This window comes from Hyaena hyaena, unplaced genomic scaffold (assembly GCF_003009895.1).
Source record: "Hyaena hyaena isolate Hyena2069 unplaced genomic scaffold, ASM300989v1 scaffold_6, whole genome shotgun sequence".
NCBI lineage: Eukaryota > Metazoa > Chordata > Mammalia > Carnivora > Hyaenidae > Hyaena > Hyaena hyaena.
The window spans coordinates 7,287,220-7,298,036 of record NW_024080638.1 but is presented as its reverse complement, the minus strand read 5'-3'; the positions used below and the strand labels follow the sequence as shown (position 1 = coordinate 7,298,036).

General features: G+C 46.1%; 1 protein-coding gene across 3 annotated transcripts in view; it reads left to right on the top strand.

The window, feature by feature from the left end:
- The window catches only part of WDR31 (WD repeat domain 31), a 32,195-nt gene that overhangs the window by 3,169 nt on the left and 18,209 nt on the right, over positions 1-10,817 (top strand). For 2 of the 3 annotated variants that reach the window (XM_039240567.1, XM_039240563.1), the window contains exon 1: positions 8,181-8,258. The exons of the other annotated variant lie outside the window; for it this stretch is intronic. In XM_039240567.1, the coding sequence (XP_039096498.1) occupies positions 8,202-8,258 (57 nt within the window). In that variant the 5' untranslated portion in view covers positions 8,181-8,201. Of the gene's footprint in view, positions 1-8,180; positions 8,259-10,817 lie in introns of those variants that run through there. 3 annotated transcript variants of the gene reach the window in all.

Here is a 10,817-nt window from a genome sequence, read left to right as displayed (position 1 = left end):
TTCCTGGCATCAAAAGTCTTTTCTAGGGGTGCCTGGTTGAACTCTGACTTCAGCTCATGTCATGATCTCGGGGTTTGTGGGTTCAAGCCCCGTGTCTGGCTTTGCTGACCGCTGGGAGCCAGAGGCTGGCTTTGGATTCTGTGTCTCCCTCTTTCTCTGCCCCTCCCTCGCTCATGCTCTCTCTCTGTCTCTCAAAAATAAATAAATGTTAAAAAAAAAAAAACTTTTTTAAAAGTCATGTCTAGTGGGAAGGTGAAATGATTCATAATAGCACTTACCCTCTTCTGGAGGTGGGGCTGCAAATGGGCCACCTTAATAACTAGAGATTGGGGTTAGAATTTTTTTTTTGTTCTCAGGGCAGGTGGGGAGTGGTGAGGGCTACTAAACCTTATAATAAAACAAAGAAAACAGAAGTACTTTTGTGTGAAGGAATAGAGACTGTGGAGCCCAGAGGGAGGAAGTAGGGGTTAAGGTCCTTGGGGAAAGTAGGGCCCCTTCACTGGGTGTGGCCCTGGGAGGGCTGGAGTCAGGGAAGCGGCAGCATAATCTCCAGAAGTACATCAGGCAGAGGCCTGGGCATTGCAAGGGGCTGGGGTGGGAATGGATTTACTTTTATAAAGCTGGGATCAACTCAGGGGCTGAGCTGGACTGGAACTGGAGAATCCGCCCCTTCCCTTCCTGCGCTGGTGCTTGACACAAGTGTGCACCCAAGGCCTCAGGACACTCATAAACTCCCAGTGGTGGCTCTCAAGCTTCATTGCCTCAGAATTACCTGAGGTCGTTAGGGGAGAGGGCTGTTAAGCATTCACATTTTCTGATAAAATTCTCCTCCTCCAGATCTGAGGAGGAGCCAGGCATCTACATCTGTAGCAGACCAGCCTGAAAGAAATAGAGACAGAGACAGAGGAAGGAAGGGAGGGAGGGAGGGAGGGAGGGAGGGGAGAAAAAGAAAGAGAAAAAAGGAAAGGAAGAAAAAAGAGAAAATATTGCTTCTACAGGGCACCTGTAGTTGGTTGAGCATCCAGTTTCAGCTCAGGTCACGATCTTGTAGTTTGTGAGTTCGAGCCCCACGTCGTAGTGCAGAGCCTGCTTGGGATTCTCTCTCTCTGCCTCTCCCCCAGTTGCACTCTGTCTCTCTCTCTCAAATAAATCAACTTAAAAAAAAAAAGAAAGAAAGATAGCATTGCTCTTGGTACAAGTTCTTTGTTTCAGTTACATATTCGTGTACATGTGTGAGCACTTGGGGACTGAATATATATATAATATATATTATTATACATATAATATATATATTTTTTAAGATTTTATTTTTAAGTAATCTCTGTGCCCAATACGGGGCTCAAACTCACGACCCTGAGATCAAGAGTCACATGCTCTCCCGACTGAGCCAGCCAGGCCCCCCAGAATGTATTTCTTATTGAGAATCAGGGTCAAAAAGTTTGAAAGCTGCTGCTCTCAAGTGACCTCCGGAGCCTTGGCAGGAGTTGAGGAGGGCTGTACTTGAACTTTAGAACACCCCAGCTGGGGACAGAGAAGAATGGACACGTTTGTTACATTTTAGTCATTCAACGGATTTACTGAGCACCTACCTATCTATGTGCCGGGTTGTTTTTAAGACGCTGAGAATACAAACGTAGAACAAAGTCTACTCTCTTGAACAAATAAAGTAAATGGACATGTAATGTTAGTGAGAAGAGCTATCTGAAAAATACTCACGCATATAGATAGAGGGTTTGAGGGAGGGCTGATCTAGAAAGGATGATAAAAGAGGTCTCTCAGAGGAGGCACTGTGACCGGATAAGGAAGGCAAGAAACCCGTGAGAAAATCTGAGAAGAGGATTCCAGGCAGAGGAACTAGCAAGCGCAAAATTTCTTTTTATGCCAGGAACTTGCTTCCCTGCTCACCAAAGAACCATACACAATTTATATTCTGGAAAGGTGCTACAAATATGTTTACAGATCCTTACACAGTAGAATATCCATTCTAATATCCATTAGCCCCTACTGTATGGCAGAGGTGGGAATGTGGAGAAGCTACTTTTCGGCAACAGCCTTGAGCAGTGGAAACCTGAGTAAAGGGAAAGGGCCCCAAAGACCACCAGGCTGAATGCCAACAGGTTCATTAAGCGACCCACCTCATAATATCATCCACAGGTGCTAACTTACCCATAGGCTACTTAGACCGTAGTACAGGTACCATGAAAGGAAAATTCCACCTCACTCAGCCCTTAGCTGTAGGCCCCCACCACTGCTTCCTGGCAGACAGTCGCTCTTTAGCTCTTGCCTGCAGCTCCCTTTGATGTATTCAGTAAACTTCTGTCTCCTTTGTTTTGCTTTAGGTGAATTATTTCACCTCCCAAGCCGCTGGCCTCCACCCAGTTGGGTCCCCCACAGAGCATATTTATTTAAAAAAAAATTGAGATTATCAGGGGGCACCTGGGTGACTCAGTAAGTTAAGCATCTGAATCTTGATTTCAGCTCAGGTCATGATCCTATGGTTTGTGGGATGGAGCCCCTCATCGGGCTTTGTACTGACAGTACAGAGGCTGCTTGGGACTCTCTCTCTCTTTCTCTCTGCCCCTCCTCCACTCATGCTTGCCCACATGCTCTCTCTCTCTCAAAATAAACTTAAATATATATATATGTATGTATAGATAGGTAGATATAATTGGAATTATCTGTACATTCTTCTCTGTAACCTGACTTTTCTCTTGCCTATTTATGATATTTGGGTTTTATTGTCTTTTTTTTTTTTTTTTTTTAATTTTTTTGGAGTGAATGTTTGGGAAAGTCTATTGGAAAGGACTATTCTTCCCTGGCCTTTACTCTCCCTCAGGCCTGCCCTCCAAATGCAGAGCCAGCCCGGGGTGCCTGGGTGGCTTAGTTGGTTAAGGGTCCGACTTTCGCTTAGGTCATGATCTCGCGGTTCGTGAGTTCGAGCCCCGCGTAGGGCTCTATGCTGACTGCCAGCTCAGAGCCTGGAGCCTGTTTCAGAGTCTGTTACTCCCTCTCTCTCTGACCCTCCCCTGCTCATGCTGTCTCTCTCTCTCTCCTAGAAATAAATAAAACATTAAAAAAAAAAATGCAGAGCCAGCCCTCCTCTGCCTGTCTGGCCCCACCTCATCCTGTCCCCAAGCCTCCTTCCTCTTCAGCCCCTGATGCAATCAAAGTGTCTGGTGTCAGGGCTGGAAGCCATCTGACCAGGGCTAGCCCCGCTTCCTGCAAGGAGTGGCAAGCAGGAAGACTGTCAGTCCTGTGGCCTCTTTTCTGTGTGACGTTTTATAGCACAAATAGCTTCAACTGTTACCTTTGAGAGGGACGTGGCAGCCTGCTGGTGCAAACAAACTTAGATCTCATGATCCCAGGTGATGACGTCCGGACCCCCAAGAAGAGAGTCGTCTCTACTTGGGCCAGACCAGTCTGGACCGAATGAAATTAGTCTCCAGGGGACTGTTCGGACCAACCCATTTCACAGGAGGGCTAATATCAAACTGTGTAGGACCAGGAGACAAAAACCAGCTCAGGCAGTAAAGAGCCAAGAATTAAGATTATAGAAGGCAGGGTTGGAAGTATTGGCGATGTTAAGTTGAGGGACTGGAAAGTGAGAGAGAGGAGGGGTGCATGCACTTATGTTGCTGTCCCCATAGCATCCCACCTTGTGTGTTCATTGGCTGTCCATGACTGTCATCCTCTCTCGCTGTTTATTCAAAAATATTCAATGTGGGGCACCTGGCTGGCTCTGTCGGCAGACCACGTGACTCTTGATTTTGGGGTTGTGAGCTGGGGCCCCACTTTGGTTGTACAGATTACTTTAAAAAAATAAAATCTTGGGGCAGCCTGGGTGGCTCAGTTGGTTAAGCGTTTGACTCTTGATTTTGGCTCACATCATGATCTCACAGTTTGTGAGACTGAGCCCTGAGTGGGGCTCTGTGCTGATAGCACGGAGCCTACTTGGGATTCTCTCCCTTCCTGTCTTTCTGCTTCCCTCCATTCATGTGCATGCACTCTCTCTCTCTCCCTCAAAATAAATAAACATGAAAAAATTTAAAAATAACAAAAGAAAATCTTTTTCAAAAATATTCAATGGGCATCTACTTTGTGCTGGACCTATACCGTTCAATACCATAGCCACTAGCCACAGGTGGCTTCATAAGTTACACTAAAATTTGGGACGCCTGGGTGGCTTAGTCATGTCCGACTTTAGTTTAGGTCATGATCTCACGGTTCGTGGGTTCGAGCCCCACGTCGGGCTCTGTGCTGATAGCTAGTTCAGAGCCTGGAGCCTCCTTCAGATTCTGTGTCTCCCTCTCTCTCTGATCCTCCCCTGCTCACACTGTCTCTCTCAGAAATAAATAAAACATTTTATGGGGCACCTGGGTGGCTTAGTCGGTTAAGCGTCCGACTTTCGCTTAGGTCATGATCTCTCGGTTCGTGGGTTCGAGCCCCGCGTCGGGCTCTGTGCTGACAGCTAGCTCAGAGCCTTGAGCCTATTTCAGTCTCTCTCTCTCTGACCCTCCCCTGCTCACGCTGTCTCTCTCTCTCTCTCCTAGAAATAAATAAAAACATTTAAAAAAATTTTTAAAAAAAAGAAATAAAACATTTTAAAAAATTGTAATAATAAAAAATTTTTTAAGTTCAGTTTTTCAGGGGCGTCTGGGTGACTCAGTTGGTTGAGTGTCCAACTCTTGGTTTCAGTTTTTAGGTCATGATCCAAGATTCATGAGGTTCAAGCCCCGCATTGGTCTCCTTGTGGAGCCTGTTTGGGATCCTCTCTCTCCCTCTCTCTCTGCCCCTCCCCACCTCTCAAAATAAGTAAACTTAAAAGAAAACAACAACAAGAATTCAGTTGTTCAGTTGCACTAGGCACACTTCAGGGGCCCAGTAGCCAAATGTGACTTGGGGCCAGCATATTGGAGAGTGCAGACGTAGAACATTTCCATCAGAGCAGAAATTTCTGTTGCAGCGCTGTGTTGGGCTTGTATCAGACTTCAGCAATAAATCCAGCTGTAAACAAGACTCTGTCACTGCCGTTATGGAGCTCACAATCCAGGGAGAGAAACCAGTAAATGGAAAATCATACCATGTTAGGGAAAGTGTAGGGGCCTCGGAAGCACAAAGGAAGGGGAGCTAACTCAATCTGGAGGAAGAGAGGATTGATTAGGGGAGACCTGAGAGTAGAGAGGGAAATGGCCTCAAAGCTGAGGATAGTTAGCCAGACAGGCAGGTGAGGGGTTGTAAGGGAGATGCCCTGGCCAGAGGGAACATGGCATGCAAGGATTCAAAGGCAAGAGCAAGGTGAGACATTTGGACTTTATCTTCAATATCAGTTATCTATTGTCTATACCAAACCACCTCCAAAGCTTATTGGATTAAAATGACAAGTGTTTATTTGCTCACAATTCTGTGGGTTGACGGATTGGGCTGGGTTCAGATGGGCTATTCTTCTGATGGTTATTCACTTGTTTGCAGTCGTCTGATGGTTCTCTTAGGGCTGGATGGGCTAAAATAGTCTCACTCGCATGTCTGCCATGGGGTGTTAGTTATTGGATGGGCCATGTATCTTAAACAGACTAGATTGGGCTTCTTTCCATGGTGCAGTGTTCCAAGAAGACAAGAGCAAAGGCTACAAAGCTCTTTCAGGCTTAAACTCAGAAGTAGCACAATGTCAAAATAAGTTACAAGACCAGCCCCAATGGGAGAATTTTTGGCCAGTTTTAATCTGTCACACTCTGGCATGACGTTGGCTGGAAACTCGGTGGTGGGTAGAGAAAAGTGGACAGATACTTTTTTTTTTTTTTAAGGCTATTTCATGGGCAGTATTAAGAAGTCTTGGGGTTTGTTCCGGAACAAAGAAGAGAGAGTGAAGCTACAAAGTTATGAATGACTCCAAGATCCTTGGTGTGGGTGGGTGATTGGTGAATGGTAGTGCCCAACACTCAGAGAGAAAAGAGGAAGAACAGGTTTGGGGGGAAGATGATGTTTCCAGTGTGAGTCATGCTGAGAATGAAGTATTCTAGACAGGCAGGTGGAGATGGACAGAAAGCAGGTGGATTTGCAGGTATAGGGAGCAGTCTGGCTAGAGATACCAGTTTGGGAGTCTCAGGTGCCTTAAGCCTAAAGCATTTTCTGGAAGAGCTGCATCCTCAGAGCTGGAGAATCTTGAGGGCAGGGATCAGGTAAGTCAACTCTCTAGCTCCCCTGAGCCTCGCCCAGTGCCTCAGGGCAAAACAGTCTCTCCTGGTTGAAGTTTGCCTGGTTGTTTTGGGCAAAAGGGATTGAGTTTGTAGAGACAGCCTTCCGCTCTGAACTAAGATTAGTGTTGGGTGGGGGTAGACCCCAGCTCCTGTCAGGAACAGGACACTGACTCAGAAGGTAATGAGTGCATCATCAGGGAGGGAAGTCAATAGAGACCAAGGATCGCCCATCAGGAATGTTGTGGAGGGTGTTGCCTCTTTGCATTGGAGAATAGACCCAATGGCCAGCCCTGATACTCTGTGAAGGTGACTTTCTCTTGCCCCCACTACTCCTGTTCCCACAGTCACCGAGCTTTCAGAGACTCCACATGTCTTCGTTGTAGGCAATTCTGTAGGGAGATCAGGACTGCAGCAGGTCCCCACTAGGTGCAAGAGAAATGTTGGCTAAGATCCCATTCATTCATTCATTCATTCATTCATTCATTCATTCATTCGTCCATCCATTCAACCAACTTACTCTGCACCAAGCCCTGTGCACTAGGAATACAGAAATGAATAGACTCTAGTCTGAGAGCAATGCAGCTGTAGCTGCTGTTCGTTTCTGGAACTGTCTTCCCATTGGATCTCAAGATGATACTGAGGGGTCTCTTTGCTGTGGTGCTGGGGTGTAATGGTTTGATGAAAGAAACAATGAAAGGAATAGGGGTGGGGGTGGGGGTGGGGAAGGGAAGACCTAGGAAAGTGTCCAAGGGAGAAATCACCCAGTGGAATCACGGAAACTCCAAAAAACGAGAAAACACCTTCATGGGGGCGAATAATTATTTAAAAGGTGACGTTTATTCAGTACTTTCCGGGTGCCTGGTACGGTGATACAGCTTTTCTTGCGTTCTGTGGATTCCCAGACAGCGCGGTCTTTTCTGGAACCTCATCATTGCTTGGTTCCAGTCAGAAAATAGGGCGGGACGCTCTGGGCCTGGCCTCGGGGAGACATCAGGTGAGCGGAACTGCAGTTCGGGGGCCGGGGGAGCGCCCGGAGGCTTTTATGCGGGAACTCCTGCCCTAGCGACGCGCGCCTCGTTGCTAGGGGCGGTGGCGTGGGAGCCTGTGGAGCGTGGTGGGAGCCTGTGGAGCCGGTGGCTGCCGACTCTCTGCACTCTGCGCCCCCGCCGGCCCCAGCTCCCGGCCCGGCCCGCCGGCTGGAGGGTATGGAGCACGAGCTGGGGGGGAAGGGGACGGGAGGGACGCGCAGGGCGGTAGGAGTCCTCGCGCTTTGCAGGCTGCAGCCGCTCGCCTGGCCAAAGCGGGGAGTTCTAGGGCCGGCCTTGAGGTGGGTGGTACTATAAACCCCCGTTTGGGTGAACTACGCACCTACCCCACCCCGAGCACACTAAAAATAAGCTTTGGCAGTCCACATGGTTAGAGAGGGGGACATTTGTGATCTCAAGGGATAGGAAGGAAAAATTGTACACAGGTTATTCTCCAGATTTGGGCGACCTTGGAACTTGTGGCCTTAGTGTGGACTCCCTGTGAGACTCTGGGCAAGACCCACTTATTCTCTGGGCCTCAGTTTCCCCTGTCTACAATTAGAGGGTCGCCTCAGACCTTCCAGGGCTTCCACCGTGGTTTTGTTTGTGTTTGAGCCTTCGTTTTGATGTCTTGTGCACAGAAGATTTGGGCAGAGGGAAGGAGATATGAAATCAGCATTTACATGAACAGTGGACCAGGAGTCCAGGGCCTTAAGATCCAGTACCCCGGCTCGGCCTCGTGTGACCTTTAACAAGTCACAACCCTCTGAGTCCCGCTTTCTTCATGGAAAATAACCGCTGGATATACGCTGGAGTCTATCAAGGAATGCAATGGAGTTGGAAGAGCATTCTCTGGGTTATGTTTAGAGTGACCATTGGGCGTCTTAAGGTCTTTGGAAACCAAATTGGGGCCGAAATGGTTTCTGGGATTCAGATTTAGGCCTGGAACCAACAAGGATATCCAACGCCAATAGTTGAGTTTATGGCTTTTCCCAGCCCCCTGCTGGCTATCCTGACCGAAATCTGGGACCGAGCCCAGGTAACTCCCCTGAATGTTTTGCTGCTGGGCAACTTTAAAGGACCCTTATGTGGTCCGGTTCTTAAATAGCTTCTTGTAGGGTGCCAGGCTGGCTCAGTGAGTAGAGCATGCGACTTCTCAGCTCAGGATCACTTGAGTTCAAGTCCCACATTGGACATGAAACCTACTTTAAAAAAAAAAAAAAGGTTCTCTCAAGCAGACTCTTCCTGTTACTGTGCCGTTATGCATTCATTCCACGGGTATTTGCATTTCATCCATTCTCCCAGGCTATGCTTAATGCTCAGGTACAAAAGTGAACAAGACACAGCCCCTCCTGTCAAGTATATTATGTGTTCACAGTATAAACCGTGGAGGGTGACTGAATAGTATTTTCACTTCTTAGATTAGTCTCATAATAAGTCACAACTACAAGGACATTACTCACATACATATACTTTGTTGTTGAGATTTCATTTTATTTTTTTTAAATGTTTAGTTTTGAGAGAGAGAGTTCATGCATATGCATGCACCGGGGAGGGGCAGAGAGAGAGGGGGGGGACAGAGGATCTGAAGTTAGCTCTGTGCTGACAGGAGAGAGCCTAATATGGGGCTCGTGAGATCAGAGCCCAAGTTGGCTCCTTTACGGACTGAGGCACCCAGGTGCCCTTGTAGAGTTTTAAATTGCCTTGGTATATAATATATAACTTAATGAATTCTTAGTGTGATCAATCACTCTGGTCAGGAGACATAATATTGGCTTCGTTTTAATATCCTTCAGATTCATATACCCATTTGTGTATGTTCTCTGTGTATATTTGTTACATATGTTTAATATATGTGTATTAATAGTAGTATTAAAGGGCGCCTGGATGGCTCAGTTGGCCGAGCCTTCAATTCTTTGATAGCGGCTCAGCCCCAGTTCGGGGCTCAGCACTGAGTGTGTAGACTCCTTGGGATTTTCTCTCTCTCCACCCCTCCCCTGTGCATTTGCACACGTTCCCTCTCACTCTCCCTCTGAAAATAAATTTTAAAAAATAATAGTATTCAGGATGAAGTTGGCAGAAATTGTGTCTTTCAGTTGAAATCACTGTTAATCTATCGATCATGCTAGTAGCCATCATTTATTATCAACAGTTTGCCGGGTTGAACTGAAAGCTTTCTATGCACAAGCTTTTATAGAGGTGCAGTATCGTATGCTGATCAAGAACAAGGCCTCTGGAGACAGACCGCCTACATTCAAGTTTCAGCCCTGACACTTAGTTGCAACTTATCTGTAAATCTGAGCAAGTTATTTAACATCTTTGTGCCTTGATTTTCTCATCTGCTAAATGAAGATAGTAACCTTATATAGCTCAGAGGCTTGTGGAATAAATCAAAAGAGCTAATAAATATAAAGCATTAAAATAGTCCCTGGCACACTGTAAGTGTTACTTTTATTTAAAAAAATTTTTTTAATGTTTTATTTATTTCTGAGAGAGAGAAAGAGAGAGAGAGCATGAACAGGGGAGGGTCAGAGAGAGAGGGAGACACAGAATCTGAAACAGGCTCTAGTCTTTTAGCTAGCTGTCAGCACAGAGCCCAATGTGGGGCTCAAACCATGAACTGTGAGATCATGACCTGAGCCAAAGGCACCCCTGTAAGTGCTACTTTTAATCTTTACAGAAGCCCAGTGATAGAGATACTATCCCATTTTACATATGGGAAACAGACTCTGAGGGCTTAAGCAACTTGCCCAAAGCTGCAGTAGAACTGTAATTCAGACCTAAGTCTGTCTAATTTCTATTCCAATGCACTAAATCAAATGTTATTCTGACTCTGCTGTGTTTCTCTTCATTTTATTTTATTTTATTTTATTTTACTATTTTTTAAAGTTTTATTTATTGGTGCTCCTGGGTGGCTCAGTCGGTTGAGTGTCTGATTTTGGCTCAGGTCATGATCTGGCAGTTCACGAGTTCGAGCCCCGTGTCAGGCTCTGTGCTGACAGCTCAGACCCTGGAGCCTGTTTCAAATCCTGTGTCTCCCTCACTCTCTGCCCCTCCCCGGCTTGCACTCTGTCTCGCTCTTAAAAATAAACATTAAAAAAAATGTTTTAAGTTTTATTTATTTGTTTTTGAGAGAGAGCAAGTGAGGGAGGGGCAGAGACAGAGGGAGACCAAGAATTGCAAGCAGGCTCTGAGCTACCAGTCCAGAGCCCAACATGGGGCTTTTTCTCACAAACCGTGAGATCATGACCTGAGCCGAAATCAAAAAGTTGGATGCTCAACTGACTAAGCCACACAGGCACCCCATGCTCTTCATTTTTTGAATAAGCTACTCTGTCAGTTGGTATTTAGAATTTTTTATTCAAGTTCTTAAAATAGAGCTGTTAAAATCTACTAAAACTGTTTCTTCTTTGTAGATGTTTATAAGGGAAATTCTGGACTAGAAGTCAGGAGATCTACCTAGTTAGAATTTTGAGCATATAATGTTTCTGCCCTGATTCTTCAGATCTTTTTTTTTCTTTATTATTATTATTATTTTAAGTAGGCTCCATGCCCAGTATGGAGCCCAGTGTGGAGCTTAAACTCACTACCCTGAGAT